The 16154-nt window shown below is 40.6% G+C and overlaps 2 protein-coding genes across 5 annotated transcripts in view; one reads left to right on the top strand and one right to left on the bottom strand.

Moving 5' to 3' along the window:
* Positions 1–365: 365 nt before the first annotated feature.
* Positions 366–6581, bottom strand: ZCRB1 (zinc finger CCHC-type and RNA binding motif containing 1). The gene is made up of 8 exons (XM_033162690.1): positions 6381–6581; positions 4745–4834; positions 4111–4139; positions 3398–3509; positions 3197–3304; positions 2105–2235; positions 1916–1991; positions 366–608 (listed from the first exon to the last, which is right to left on the bottom strand). Exons 2-8 carry the CDS (start codon positions 4826–4828, stop codon positions 480–482), a joined length of 669 nt encoding a protein of 222 aa, XP_033018581.1. The 5' UTR covers positions 4829–4834; positions 6381–6581; the 3' UTR covers positions 366–479.
* A 557-nt stretch (positions 6582–7138) lies between these two features.
* Positions 7139–16154, top strand: part of PPHLN1 (periphilin 1) — a 28386-nt gene continuing 19370 nt past the window's right edge. The window contains exons 1-6 of one of the 4 annotated variants that reach the window (XM_033161777.1): positions 7144–7195; positions 9555–9600; positions 10781–10882; positions 12155–12240; positions 14380–14415; positions 14906–14971. In XM_033161777.1, the coding sequence (XP_033017668.1) occupies positions 10870–10882; positions 12155–12240; positions 14380–14415; positions 14906–14971 (201 nt within the window). In that variant the 5' untranslated portion in view covers positions 7144–7195; positions 9555–9600; positions 10781–10869. Of the gene's footprint in view, positions 7196–7758; positions 7808–9554; positions 9601–10780; positions 10883–12154; positions 12241–14379; positions 14416–14905; positions 14972–16154 lie in introns of those variants that run through there. The other 3 variants (XM_033161778.1, XM_033161780.1, XM_033161781.1) reach the window with 3 other exon arrangements.

Here is a 16154-nt window from a genome sequence, read left to right as displayed (position 1 = left end):
ACAGTTCTTCAGCATAATTTCAGAGGTATGTGGTTGTAGCCAACTAAGCCCTACTCAGAGCAGACCTACTGAAATTAATGGGCTTAACTTAGTCGTGTGTATTTATGTCAACAGGTCTACTCTGAATAGGACTAAGATTGGATGCAACTGGAGTACAGCTGCTATTTACATTATGTCTCCAAGAGTGAAATTCTCTAGGTATGCCTTAAGAGCTTAGAGCTGCTTCTTCTAGAAATAAATGCCGTGTTTACTGTAGTATGTTTGAGGATGACATGGAAACAATTTAGTTCATGATTTTAAAATAAGATTATAAAAATTGGTAAAATGCTGTGCTTTTCATCAGAATTTACAAAATAAGCAATATCTGATGTCCTCAAATTACTGTTTTTTATTTACAATAGGAGAGAAGTCTTCATAGCATCACAAATGTGTGTAGAATAAAAGAAGCCTACATTTTATAAATGTACATGGTATATGAATCAATCACTAAGTTCTTCCTCGTCACTAAAATATGCACTTTTTTTGATCCGCGGTCGTCTTGAATCAGAGGTTGAGGCCTCCTCTTCTGCCTGCACCAGTTTTTGCTGCTCTTCCTCAATTTTGGCTTGCTGCATGACAATTGAAGACAGAGAGTTACATGAAATTATGTAATGCGAAATATACTTATTGACGGGCCAGTCCTTTTCTTGGTACTACATTGCTTGAATCTGCGCCATCGCCTCACCTGCAACACTGAGCCATTCCCTCTTATGCAATCTTCCTTTTGGAAGGATTAGGAAAATGACTTCCCTGGCCATGGAAAGATTTTCAGTGCAAGATGAATTACTGTTGACAAGTATTGTAAATAGCCAACACAAAATAGATCCCACTATGAAGGCAGATGGTCTGCTGCTTGTACATGATGAATGTCTGTCGCTTACTTCCCACCCTGAAGAGCTGCTGTAGATGGTCCCTTGGCCATTTGGAGTTGCTTTTCAGGAGATGACAAAGCAACATGCTACTCCACTTGCTATGTGAGTAGAAGCATCTCTCACTTGCATGGCAGGATATTTGGACTCAAATCACTGTTCTGAAGTCACACAGTTTAATGGAAGTATGGGATTTGCATCTTGGCTTCTGAATCTTTATTGCTAACACTATAATGATAATGGTTTCTCCAGGAACCCAACGAAGCAGAATACAGTGTTTTCTAAAACAACAACCCACACTGCACTAAACAAACCCCCATTACAGTACACCCAAATGTCAAGTTTTAAAACCATAGGATAGAGTCAGGGCACTTGATCAAAATCTAGTACCAGGCAACTTGTGATGCATAAGAATTGTTGATCTCCAATGGGAAAGAGAGAGAAAAGAAGAAACCAGTTCTCAAGGAGTGCCAGCTATTATGTTTTATTGCACCTCGTGGCATTATGGAACTTTCAGAAGCTATCTTAGACTTTCTGTAGTGGCCTGCACAAATATCTGAAGCAGTTTGCACAAGCACCATGAGGAAGAATTTGGGTAAGCCACTTCAGAAAAAAAATCTGCTTCAGGAAGTCCAGGATTTCTCCCAAAGAAAGAAGTTCAGTTCCAAAACATGTTTAGAACTACAGTAAACCTTAATAGCTCACACTTTTCCAAACTAGTTTCTCCCTTTTTGCATTCTTTTTGCTTTTTTGCTTGTAACCAGCCATTTAACCAGGGACAAGAGGAGCATCATGATGTGAATCATGATAAATCCCCAGTTGTCCATTGGCTACATGTACAGATCATCCTGGAGAGCATAGCTTTGGAAAAGAGACTAGCACCAATTATGACACTGAACAGAAGCGAGCAGAACAATCCCTTCCTGCACATTCTGGATCTCTCCAGCTTTCCTTTAAAAATTAGAATGCTAACATTTAATTAGAATCAAAATACGTATTTTTAGTACCTGGAAAGCTATAGCTTGACTGAGGCTATCAAGGGCAGGGTCTTCTCCCTCCTCTTCACTTTCTCGTTCTCCCTCACTGAGCAGCAAAGAAAGAAAGGAAGGAGAGGGGAGACACCCAAATATATCTTATAAACTCACAATTAAAAAATGGGGAAATGAACCCTGCTTCATACATCTCCTTGCACTTACATTTCTTCTTCTTCCTCTTCTTCTTCTTCTTCTTCAATTGCTTTCTTTCTTTTCTTCTTTTCTTTCTTTTTTGGTGGCTCACGCTCCCCTAGCATGTTCTTAGGACATGCATAGCTTAAATGCCCCGTTTCCTTAAGAGAAAAGATATATATTTTTGTGAACAGAATTCACAGAAAAGCACAACAGCTTTGAGAATCAATATACAAACAAACCATTATGCTAACTAATTATTTATTAATTCTTGAAGTGCAAAGGGGTTCTAGGGTTTCCCTGTTAGGAAGTCATTCATCCAGAAACAGGGAGAAGATGCCAGAACAGTTGTATATAAGTGGGAGAGGCACTCTGAGCATGTGCAGCTTCAGCTGGAAGGGCCGATAAAAGGAGAACTTTCGTTTTTACATTTGCAGACGACTGACCACCAAATGCGGTCTGCAAACTGATGGGTCATGACTGCCTATAGACTGTGTTTTCTGTTGTTGCTAAAAAGAAACAGGAACTGAAACTTAAGTATGCTGTTACAGCTATTGCTATAATGATTATAAATAGTGCTACCATGATGCGTTTATGACCAGTCAAGCAATAAATCACTTGACTTAATTTTATGGCATCTGTAAGTGTTTCTTCTCAAAGTGTAGCTTCAATTGCTGACCACTGCTTCCAGAAACTCTGCTAAATGGAAAGCTTCTAACGAGGTGCCTACACACGAGTATACTCACACAGCAAATGTGTGAAGGACTGTGACCTTTAATATTCCCCACCTCACAAATTGATATTTTGAGAAAGTGGGCCTATACCTCAGGTATGTGTTACTCTTTGGAAGAGACAGTATAGTATTTGCAAACACTTTAAAACAGAAGCATGAACTAGAGTTCATGTGAATATTAGCATACAAACTATGATAAAGCAAGAAGGAATTGCCATCTGCAAGCTGACTTTTGAAAGTTATAGTCACTGCTGGAAAATAATTCTAACAATTTATCTATCAATTTAATAGTTGGTAATCCAGAAGTGTGCTTCAAGATGAACTGATTTAAGAATAAGATCGGGATCAAAAATAGATACTTCTGCTAGAGACCTTATAAATATACTCACTCCACATTCATAGCACTTTGATTTGTCATAGTAGTTTCGCCTGCGGATGAATTCTGCAGCTCTTCCATTGTCAATTGCAATACTTGCTTTTATTACTCTTCCAAACAGCTAAATGCAAGTGGCAAGAAAAGCAAATACAACCTTAAGTTTTCTGAACGAATCAAAAGCTTCCTCAAAACAATGTATGCTGTTATCACTCACTTGTTTATTGTTAAGCGTCCGAGAACAGTTCTGTGCTGATTCTTTATCCAAGAACAAAATAAAAGCAACCCCTTTGCTCTTTCGTGTGTCTTTGTCTTTCATAATTGTCACTCTGAAACACAAGCAAGTTACTAATATGAACAAAAGAACAGTGTGTGTACATATCACTCAGCATAAAACTGCACTTTTAGAATTATTTGCTCTTTGACTCATTTTATATGTAACGATTATTACAATACAAAGCTTGTTAACAGTTCATATATCATTGAAGTCCTAAGTGGTTTGAGACCAGGTTATATGAAGGATCACCTTCAATAGTATCAGCCGGCTGAAGCTTTAAAGCTGGGAGAGGAAATCTGTGGCCCCCCAGATGTTGTTGAACTCCCATCAGCCCCAGCAAGCATAGCCAATGGTCAGAGTCAGGGTCCATCACCACTTGAAGGATCAGTTTCCATATGTAAAAAAATGAATTCTAGCCATCTAAAATATGTCTGGATGAGAAATAGAACTGCTCATGTTTCTCTGGCAGGACAAAAAAAATCATTATCAGATTACTCATGAATGCATAAATTCCCATTCCCATTCAAAAATAATGCTGCTGGCTTGTAAATATTAAACAATCTACTCTAAATGTTACATGTGAACCAGCTCCCTATGTTAATTGTCACAAACCATAATTAAAAATATGCAACATATGTCATATCTTTACTCACTTAACCACTTTGCCATATTTGGAAAAAATCTGAAAAAGACAAACAGGGATTTTAGCTGTTTAGGTAAGGCAATGTGTCACAAGAATGCAAATAAGTTTTTCCGTAGGACAAAAGAAACAATGTAACTGTAACATGCAGCCCACGGCTATGCACAAAATAGCTAAAACTTGATATTTATTTATTAAATCTCTATACCACCCTTCATCTGAAGATCCACAGGGTGGCTCACAACATAAAAAATACAAAATGCGAAGACAAAATACATGAAAAACAAAAACGAATCAATAACGGCCCTCCCACAAACACATTTAAAATGCCACAGATTGTTTAACTGGCCAAAGGCCTCATTACAGAGAAATGCCTAAAGATATGTAATGAAGGAGCCAGGCAAGCATCCTTGGGGAGAGCATTCCACAAATGGGGAACCACTGCAGAAAAGCCCTCTTCTCATGCTGCCACCCTCTGGACCTCTTGCAGAGGAGGCACACAAAGAAGGGCTTCAGATGATGATCACAGGGTCCAGGTCAGTTCATATGGGTAGAGGCAGTCCTTGAGGTACTGTGGTCCTGAGCTGCCTAAGGCTTTATATGTCATACTTAATATTCATACGTAATTTCAAAGTATTCTTGCTTACTCTGTATAAGTCACTGTTTGTCAACGAGAAGGGCAAATTGGACACGTAAACTGTGCTTTTGCTTGGTGCTAACCCTCCACTCATTTTTTTCTAGAGACCAAAAAGAAAGAAAGAAATTAACTTAGCTAATTAACACACCATTTTATAAACTATAGTCATGTACAAAATTCTAGACAGCAAATACTTCAGTTTTTTCCATTTATATTTACATGCTTAACCACCCAGACCAACTATCATTCCAGAAAGTGGTCAGGAAAGGAGGCAGGAGATAAGTACCGGTATCTATCCTGTCCAGATACCTCCAGGTGAGAATCCCGCTCCCCAGCAAGCCAGCTACAATTCTGGCTGCAGCAACATATAGCAGCAGAAAGGTAACAAACCAGTTTTTCATTCTTTTCACCATGGTGCTATGAGGAAAGATTTGGGCTTCTTAGTTTCGAAAGAAGGCAAGTGGTGGGGATGTGATGAAAGCTTATGAAATTATGAAGAGCATAAAGAAAGTGGATAGATGGAAGTTTTTCTCCCTCCCATAATACTAGAACAGGGGTGGGGAACCAATGATGCACCAATCCATTCTGAACATCCCATCAATCTCCTGCTGTTTTTCTTGGTGGCAGCAACATAAACACCCACACACACAAACCAGCGTCCAGCATTCTTTGCAACTCCTCTTTTTCCTGCCTTTATGAGCAGCAGTGGCAATATAAAAACTTTTTAAAATAAAAAATAAAAATCCTGACCAGTCAACAGGGAATGTTCAATGGTTGGCAACTTCCAGTGTTCTCAGCAGTCTAAATTACCGGTAAGACATGGAAGGAATAGACACCAGTGTCACTGCTTGGATAACATCAGAGAGCTCAGCCAACATTGGAGATTGTGTTCCATCCAACCCTGCCTTTGCTCCCTTTTTGATGGGGCATGGTAGGTCAGCTTGGTGTCCTTAACACTCTGTTGGGAAAGGTGATGGCCTTTGCTTCAGCTGAGTGGGGGAGAGATCGCAGGGAGATGATCACAGTAATCTCTCCACCCTGAAGAGGGATTGTGTTTTGACCTATTCGTATGCATAGTGTGCCTGCAGACTTTGGGTGACCATGCCCACTGTTAGCATGCAGTCCCTAGAAGCTTGGCCAAGTTTCAGAAAACCCTGTTCTAGAACCTTGAGTTGTTCAATGAAGCCGAGTGGTAGAAAGGAAATATTTCTGCACACAACATATTGCTATGCTGTTAAAATTGCTGATGGTCACCAACTTAGTTGGCTTTAAAAGTGGATTAGACAAACTCATGGAAGTACTCAAAACTTTCATAAGCATGCCTCTAAATACTAGTTGCTGGAAAACTACACTTATGCTCTGTGGTTGGATTCCCATATGCATCTGGGTGACCACTGTGAGAAATTGGATGTCATCCACCAAGGAGAACCTTTTTCACAGCTTCATGAAGACGACAGGACAACAGCATGCGGCAAGTAAATATTCACCCCCGTTTGTGCCACAAATAATATGCAACTAATCTGTTAACAAAGTCCATTCAAAGCTACGAGCAGTACCGTTTGGGACTATCATGGGTAAATCGAATGGCTTGATTTTGTAACATATTTCAGCAATTTTAAGTGAGTAGTTAAAAGTCTGAACCCTACCCCTGGAACGGATAGACGGGCTTCATTAATCTCTGCTTCATTGGACGGCAGACTTCACAACGCTGTCACGAAGTGGAATTGACAGCTCGGTTAGGTCTTGCTTCCTCAGATGTCAAGTCACTCGCAGGGATTTCGATGGGAATGAAGACTTGCGGGAGGAGGGCCCAACCACTCCAGGGTGAAGCGCTCTGCAGGGCTACTGGCTGCGCTTGAAGGGCTTTTAAGAGACGAGACGACTAGTCTCTACTCCAAGTAAACCCAGAAGCGGGAGGGTCCGAAGCACCCACTGGGGATGCGAAGGGTTAAGGACGCCGCACACCTCCGAAGGTAGGAACTGAGGGACTCACTGCAGCCAAGAGAAGCCGCTCAGTCGGGCCAAACCATCGCGCTCGCTTCCTCTGGAGCCGCCTCCCACTCCTGTAGTCCCGAGCCGTGTCGCCCTCCCTCTAGGACGCCTCACGCCTGGGCGCCTTTTTGATGACGTACTGAGCACGAGACTCCCTGTTAGCGTTACCTGGGGGTGGTGGGGATCGGGGAAAGCGGACAAACTCGGCCACCCCAAGTCTATTCCTTTTAAAGGACCCTCGTTTCCGGGTCCCCTTTGCTCGCCGCCATATGCGGGGCAGCCGCTCCTTTCCCACAACTCTATGGCGCTCCGCTTTGCAAAGCTCTACTGCGGGAGGTCTATTGGCCGGGCTCGCGTCTCTATGGTAAACTTCTCGGTTTGGGACGCGCGTGTTTCCGGTAGCGTCACCTAACGCGCCGGAAGTGGATTAGGACGAGCTCTGTGTTGTGGCGATTTTGACTGGCGGCGGGTGAGTTGGTTGGTACAGTACAAGGGATTATGGAACGAGGGCGGGTGGGGGGGTAGGCGGGAGAGAGAAAAAAGGAGCCCCCCCCTCTCAATTTCCCATGGCCGGCCTCGTTCTTTTTCGGGAGGCGCACGCGCAGAACGGCGTTGCCCGGCGCTTGGGCATCCCTCGGAGCTCACATCTCCTCCTGGATGATGCCTTCGGTTTTCGCCCGGCGGGGCAAAGGGCGCCTCAGGAGACAAGTGCCAGTTCGGCTGAGGTTATAGGCTTGAGCCAGTCGGCCGCAGCCCTGTGCACGTGTCCTCGGAAGGAAGCCCCGTTGAGGGGAATGGGATTTCCTCTTGCGGCAGCGAGGCACTTAGGGAGCCGCGTGCGGGCGAGGGGATTCACGCGTCCCTCACTCAGACGTGGTGTCAGGGGCACAGTACTACACGTCTACTAGCAGCACGTCTTTAAAAAACACGCCAGCTGAGTTCCTTTGCTGCTGATTCAGTTCCTGGGTCTCTTTAACAGGAACCTGACGCCTAGAAGTTCTGATGAGACAGCGAAAGGGTGAGAAATGCTCCACACGATGAACTTCTGTTGTAGTCGCGTCTGTGCAGCGTTGCAATAATAGTAATGGTTTTTTTATTTATAAGCCCCCCATCTGGCTGCGTTTCCCCAGCCGCTCTGGGCGACTCCCAGCAAAAATACAGTACATGAAACGTGCCTTGCATACGACAACAGAAGTCAAGAGACGGGAGATCTGCGTTACTCTTAACAGTGACCAAGTTGCTTCCACTTGCCACCCTCCTCCTTTTCTGCCTTGATGCAAACTGAACACACTTCTTGTAAATTAAACACAATTTCTTATTTTGTGTTGGATAATAAATGCGGATCATCCACAAGCCCTCACCCCAGCTAACTAAGGGAATCCACACACAAATCAGGAACCAGAGGTAAAATAGATGAATGTACACGCATTATCTTCTCATGGTACCCTGCTCCATGGAACCAGCATATTGGCTTCCAGACTTTGGCATCTGCTTTCTGTGTGAGAGACAAGGGGTGCTTTTCCTGCATACCTCAGCCTCCTCGCCCTTGTAGGTGCCTATTCTCTTGGAGCTTTTTTCGACACAACCATCTCATTTTTATAAGTGTCAGGTTACTATTAGGGGAGTGATACTACTGACCAAAGGGCTCTGCTCCTCAGATGTCTTCTTTTCCTGCATGGGTTAATCAGTGTTATCGTCCACCCACCCCCATCAGCAGCTCCTCAAATTCCTGGAAACTGACTCCCAAGAGATAGATGACCGTACAGAATTACTTTTGAGGAAGTCTGGAAATGAAATTGTTTTTCGGCTTGTACAGATTTTAGAGCCAAATCTTGGTTCTAAATGGTATATATGTGTTGAAGCAGGCACCATATTAGAAAAGGTACCCCTACTGCTGCTTGAGAGAAGGAAGAAGGTACCTGCCACCTATGGCTTTGTATGTGTATGTACTGTATGAGACATATTTTTTTAAAAGCTCTGAAGCTTGTTTATTTGCTTGCCATTTTCTACCTGGCCTGGGAGGGCAGGGCCTTGACTGACTCCAGCTACAAAAGCTGAGGGTGCTGAACAAAGTCTTGGGCTGGGGTATTGTTTAGGGTACTTTGTTGGGAATTTTTGTTCCTGTTATTGATAGTAATTTTTTCTACCTTTATTTTTCTACCTTACGGTTTATGTGGAAATTGTTTAATTTTGTTGTGTACTTTCTGATATGTTTTATTTATTGTTTATGACTACTTTTGTTATGTTTGTAATTATGCAAATCTTTTCATGTTGTAAGCTGCATTGAGCATGGTTTTAACTATGAGAAGGTAGCATACAAATGAAATGATGGTGATGATGATAAATGGTAGCATCTTGTTTATAAGTCAAAAGGTTCTTAATCATTCTAGTTGACTAAATGATAAAGTGCATCCCCCATAAAAAACCCTCATTGTCAGTCTTGTAAATAAACTATTGTGCAAAATATTTTGCTTCTAAATAATGAGATGGATCCTCAGAAGTGTGTCTGTATAGATGTTCTAACAAGGCATTTTCCCCACACAAAAAGCAACTTCTTAGATTGGGAAAACATTTAATTGGACAATTTCAGTAGATTACCCCCCCCCACTGCATTCCCCAGTGCCCCATTTCATATTACCCTGGAGGGTTCTGTCTCCTGACTGTCAGTAGTAGCTTTTCAGAAGTATTGTAGAAGGTGAGGGAAAGTGGAAGAGCCCCCTTGCACAACTGTCTTCATGTTCATAGTTCTTTGGCTCCAACTTAATGTTATTTTGCTTTTAATTGAGATAGATTCATTCCCCCTTTTCATTTGTTTTTAAAATACACAGGAACGAATTTATTGGGATTTAAAACATTGTTGAAGAAAGAACAAAAGTAAGTGATTACAAATGCTATGTCTGTTGAACTAAAATTAGTTCTGATAACAAAGCTCTTTATTTTACACAGTGGGCAAAAAGTTTTTTTTCAATAAAAGCTATAATTGTGGTGTATTTAATATTTTTTAAAAGTTCTGCTAATGAAGAGTTGGGGACCATCCAGGACAGATTCTGGGGGTGCAGGGGAGAAGAGGAAGGGGAAGTTCTGTTATATCAATGAAAATCCATTCTGCTCGCACACAGATAGGATTGGATTCAATCCACGGCCTCTTAAAAATGTGTGAAGTAAAATTAAATCATACCCAAACATAAACATGTGTGCTCTCATCTGTTAAAAATGAGTTAAATGCTGCTCTTCTGTGTAAAATATGTAACAACCTTAGTAAATACAATGACACAATAGGTCACTTAGAATTTTCAAGCGAATATAATATCTATTTACCCGATCAACCATCTTACATGTCAGATGTGTGTAGTATTTGGTCATTGCAAACAGATGTGCTTTAATTATTACATAAAGTATTATGCACACCAGGTCAAAAAGTTTATGTGGCTGGATTCAAACGAAGGTGAATCCATGGAAGGAGGAAGTCCTTCTGTGAATTCAAGGGCTTATGATCCAGTTGGGGCATCTACTCACAGGAAGGAGGTAATTTTAACCAGTTCTGCCTCTCTTGTGAACCACCCACATGTTTCAGAGGACCCCTAAGCCCTTGGGAGAAAACCTTTGGTTTAAAAGATAAGTGAGTGAAAACTGACTTCCTCTCGCCTTTCTTTAGCAGGGACTGAGAACTCCTCTCACAGCTGCTTTGAATAAAACCTATGTAATTACAGGGCAATGTCCCACTTGCATGGGGGTTCTGTTCTGGGCGTGCATCACTGCAGTGCATCACTGGGACACTGAAAGCCAGGATCCCCCTGTTCTGCTCTCCCTGTTCCCTTTTGACGTGTGTGTCAGTGGAAACATGCACAAGTGGGGAGTTGCATGTACAATGTTCTGAAATTATTAAAATCACCTATGTGTGCTGAAATAGTAGAGCAGTGAACACAATTGAAAATGTAATATTAGAATTTCACTGTAAGCATTGAAATTAAGATGAGATAAGCCATAATAATGAACAAATCTAAATAATTGTTTGGCTTTTTCATGCTGTCTTCTTTGTTTTCCTATATGGTAGTGCCAACCTGGACAATACAGCTATATTTGGACTAGCCACAAGACTGCAAGTTCAGTCAGTGAGCTTTGATTCAGTGTTCTACTATAAGAATGGATACAACAGGTACAACAGTAGTTCTACATGACAGCTTAAGAGTGGGGTTTTATTTTTTTAAGCCTACTGACAGCTTATCAAAAGGTAAAGGTAAATTTAGTAAAAGGTAATTGAGTCATTGCAGAGAAAATGAACAAGCCTTATGTAGTGTATAATAACACTTTTAAAACAGGTAAAGTTATTTGACCCTTGGCGTTTATCTCACCTAGACTGAATAGCAGGTAATAATTTAAATATGGAGTTTGTGGCGTGTCAGCTTTTCTAATTACATTTGGTGTGCCCAGTTTAATTTAGCCATCTATAAATTAAAACTGGTCCACTTGTTCCATGAGAGCATACTGATTAGTCACATTGCAGGAAAATGTGGATATGCCCCAAGGAGTATTTTCAGTTCTCCAAGGCACAGATGATTGCATGCCCTCATCTTTCACACCTTTGACAAATCCTAGTTTGCATTTATGTCATAAATGAGAAAATTATGGCTTGTGCAAATAGCAGACCATGCTTTAGTATTACAGTATGTGAGCAGGCTTTAGTTTTACAAGCTCCCTCCTTGCCTTATGACACTTTTAGTGGAGTTCAACAATTCTTAAGCTCGTGTCCTTGCCACTGCTGCACCAAAGAGGAAACAAACCACAGTCTAGCTTGTTGTGTTTTCCAGAATTGATCTGGCTTATTTGAGTTGCAAACATACCTCGCATAGGGACGAAAGTTTTTTTCTTTGCTTACTGCTCATAACTTTTTTAGGGGAAGTAACCCCCGAGCCAGAATCTGGCTTGTTTTCATCCGTAGCAGCAGCGGCAGCAGCAGCAGCAGCAGGAGAGGAGCTGTGTGAGAACTTTTGAGGAGCATACACTAGCACTCTGCTCGTTCACATTAAATCATAGTTTGTTTTAAGCTATAATTTAATGTGTTATGAAAACCAGGCCAAAGAAGCTTTGAGTTCATTATGTGTAAAATGCAAAATGAAAAATTGGCATATTTCAAATGTATAAATTGTCTTAAAATTCTGCACCACAAAATCATGTCAAAAAAGAATCCTTGAAGTATACTGTAGAATATTTACAGGCAAATAATTAAAACCAAAAAATGCTAATGGCATTGGGAAAGTTTTATTGAAATCGGTTGACAATTCCAGATAAAGAAGTGTCAACTTGGTATATTAGAATTTTGGGTTTCCCCCAGCATAGGACAATGTATCTCATGAAAAGTAGAAGATGTATTCAGGTATTTGTACCATCACCAAGTTTTGACTTTGGCTAATTAAATCTTTATCTTTAGTGGCATACAGAAGAGATGATGTGTGGTCTGATGAACGATATGAATATGAGAGACTTCCGCGAGAGCGGCTTCCTCCACGTCTTGGTGTAAGTATAGTGCCATTAATCTGCATTACATATTTCCTGTTCATAGTTCTTTGTCTTTTATCGTTTTCTTTTCCCAAATCTTTTATCTTGGACTGTACACTGAGGATTTCTATTAAAGACACTGAACATGTAACCAGGGGGTGTGAGTCAAACTCAAGCAGGGTTATATAGAACGATGTTTCGAAAATTGGAATAGGAGTCTTGATGGCCGTTCAGTGTAAACTTTTCCCATATATTTGTGAATTCAGTTGTTGGGTTAATTTAATGCAGGATCCCCCTTTTAGGGCTCAGGGACACATTTGGAAATCTTAGAAACTGTTGTGAGCACCACAAAATATTTATTTAGACTTTTAATTCTCACAACTTGCCATCAAAAACAGGAGGCAGCCAATCCCCCACCATAGAGGGAAAGAAAGGCGCCAAAGGAGGTGACTATGGGGACGCTAGGTTTTAGGTAAAGTGCCCTTTATTGGGCTATATTGGATCACTAGGGAATACTTTACCTTCTCTACCTCAGTCTACCTTTTGGTGGATGTTAAGAGTAGGCAGCAATGAATTGTTTTGGGGGCAAAGTGCTAAAAATGTGGCTAGATTTTGTTAAATTGCGAAGATCAGAGTTGTTAAGTTCATTCCCAAATACCCGTGTTGGGCATTGTGAGACTTTCAAAAGGTAGTGAAGCTGCCACCAAATAATAGCCATGCGTTCTTTGCGCATAGGTTCTCCCACTATTTGCTGGTCTGTGAATCTTCACACCCCACTTTTTTAATGATATGTTTGTAACCTGGAAGAAAGGATGTGAACGGAGAAGTTTACAGTTGAGACATTAAAAGGCAACATTGTAAAGTTTGTATGTGTGTTTGTGTTTGTGTGTGTGTGTGTGTGTGAGAGAGAGAGAGAGAGAGAGAGAGAGAGAATTATTGGGAGTTGTAAAGACTTAAACTTAAAGCAATTTTTATTTAACAAAATTTAAATACCACTTGAAACCCTGTAAGCAGTTTACAAAATCATTACCTTTCTCTTTGAAAACATGGTTTGCCATATTGGATTGAAGAATTCAGAGAGTAGATATTGGCTCTTCAAAAAGCCAATTAAAATCACATTTGCATCCCAATCCTCGGCAAGTCCATTCAGAAATAAATCCCACTGATTTCCATGAAATGACTGAGGGCAAATACAGCCTAGCATAGCTGCAGAACTCATATTGGATCAATAGAGTTCTGAAATAGTTCAGTACTACCCAATCCATTTCTAAGTTGGTTTTCTCTGGTGCCTTAAATGTAAAATGGCTATGTAACCCAAGGGAGCAAAACATAGAATGTCTTAGATGCAAAGCTTAGGTAAGAATACAAGTCTGATTTAAAAGAAACCTGTGTGATGGTTTAGGAACCTTGCCAGTTTTATATGGCAGACTTGAACATTTGGGTGGTGCAAAGACTTTTGCCTTTAGACCTCACTTGCCTCCCCAGTTACATTTTTATCTGTGTAGAAAAATAATAATAGAATTAGCCTTTATAGGGAGAGAAATCGGAGCAGCAATGGAAACTTAGAATATTTGCATGTTTTACCCCTAGTCAAGATACAGTTTTGACATACTGTATCTTAGACTTTAATAAAATGTCAAAACTGTTCAGTATTTTTAAATTAAAAAGGGCATTGTTAAGCAAATCCCAGCCCATTTCCAATGACGATTCAAAGTGGTGATGCTTCCTTTTTAACGCCCTACATGGCTTATCTAGCTGAACAAAGGAGTGTCTGTTCTGACATCTGCCCATGTCATGAGGTCATCTATAGATGTCCGTGTTCAAGAACATTTGACCCCTGATGTAAGACCTCTTGGTTGTGGCACCCTGCCTTTGTAATTCCATCTACAGGAAGGTTTGCCTGGTGCTTACATTATCATTTCAGTTCCCCATGCCTCTCAAATCATTTAGTTATTTACATGTTGCTTCAATTTCCTGTTTTATCATTGTTTATATGTTATAATTCCCAGAATTACAATTCCCAGAATTCCCATTCTGAGAACTGTTGTTGAAAATGTGGTATAGAAATATCCTAAATATACGAATTCCTTTAAGCCTTAGTGGTAACAAATAGGATTTTTTTTTAAAAGAAAACTTTCTAATTTTTTTCATTTACAGTGTTTGCCGTATGAGTTTGACAGCGTAGAATACAAGGTATTAGTACTAGGTTGTCATTCTTTTTAAGTTTTTTAGCTCGCTTTTGGTAAATCTTGGTGGTTTTACTTTCGTACACCTTTCTCTGGCTTTCACATATTGCACTGTTTGCCTTTACCAAGCACTCTTCTTTGTCAGATGGAAATGGGCCCTAAGGTTCCTCTGCAACTGTCCAGTATATCTGCATGTTGTGATACTTGGCCGGGGTGAGCAGCGTAGAAAGGCCCATACCTGGAAGAGCTGCTTCTGACTTCAGTCTCTACCTCATCCTTATACATAAACTTAAGGAACCTGTAGTAAAGACTAATTCCTGATAGCCCCCAAGGACAGAGAAGCTGCCCCATCTGCAGTAGCTGGAGTGGGAATTTTGTGGAGACTATATAATTGCAACACATTCGGGAAAAATAAATCAAAGGAAGGAAAGGTCAAAATACAAACTCACTCACTGAAGTTTCTTCTGGTTTGTGATGCTTCTTAATTCCTTTTACAGGAGTCAGAATGCTCTTCTCATTTTCAACAGGCTGGATATTGGATGAGATTGAACGACATATATCTAGTCAGTCAGTCTTTTTTTGTTTTGTTTTAATAGCTAAGCAGCAGTAGGATGTAAAAATATTTGACTAACAATTACTAATTCAATAATGACAGTAATATCAGAAGTAATAGAGTAATAGAGAAGTATTTTTTAGCTAAGGATCATTGCATTTCAGTAATTATTAAGTGATTTTGAGGGATCTGCTTTAGGTTCTTTAAACGGTTTTATGTTTCCAATACAGTGGTACCTTGATTCTCGAACTTAATCCATTTCAGGAGTCCATTCGACTCCTGAAACCGTTTGAAAACCAAGGCGCGGCTTCCAGTTGGCTGCAGGAGCTTTCTGGACTCAAGTGGAAGCCGCGTCGGTTGAACGGCTTCCTAAAAACATTCGTAAACCAGAACACTTACTTCTGGGTTTGCGATTGTTTGGCATCTAAGCCGTTTGGGAACCAAGGTTCCACTGTACAAGAAATGCACATAATTATCACTAAGTTCAACTGTATGTACTGTATTCCTGAATATTTTCCATATACAGAATAGTGGATGGATAACAATCTTTGCTATCAATATAAAAATTAGATGTCATGTGTTTTCTAATTTCTATTCCCCAACTTCTTTTAAAGCAGAAGTTATACTAGTTTCGAAAAGCTTAGAAAAATCATTCACAGTAAAAATTTAAAATGTGTATTACCAAAGGATTGGGTCCAGATTCCCTCCTCTGAAAATGTAAGAGCTCTTCAATTTGCAGAGGGAATTGGAATCAAGCAGATACTCCCCTCTGAATGAAAGATGGGGAGAGCGTTTTCATGTATTAGCCTACTTTACACAGTGTTCAAGAGAACAGGTTTTCAGGAACTTGCAGATGGAAAAATAAATTTGTGATAGTTTTCTCTCCGCCCACTTCCTCTACTGCAAGCATAACCTCGCTGAACACAATTCTGGATCCAACCCAATATATTTTATTAGTTTGCAGAATTTTGCACTTCTTTTAGAAAAATAATTCCAAAGGATGAAGTGCCTTCCATCAGCTTCAGCTGGTGAGCCAGCTGCACCGCTGTCTGGACAGGAATAACTTTTAACTTCTGTGGTCTGTGCTCTTGTAACCTCTAGAGTAGATTACTGCAATGTGTTATATATAGGGCTGCCTCTTAAGACTGTTCAGAAACTTCAGCTGGTGCAGAATTCGGCGACCAGGCTGCTCA

The sequence above is a fragment of the Lacerta agilis genome, chromosome 10, assembly GCF_009819535.1.
Source record: "Lacerta agilis isolate rLacAgi1 chromosome 10, rLacAgi1.pri, whole genome shotgun sequence".
Taxonomy (NCBI): domain Eukaryota; kingdom Metazoa; phylum Chordata; class Lepidosauria; order Squamata; family Lacertidae; genus Lacerta; species Lacerta agilis.
Note: the sequence above shows the minus strand (reverse complement) of the source record. Positions and strands in the feature narration are given on the sequence as shown.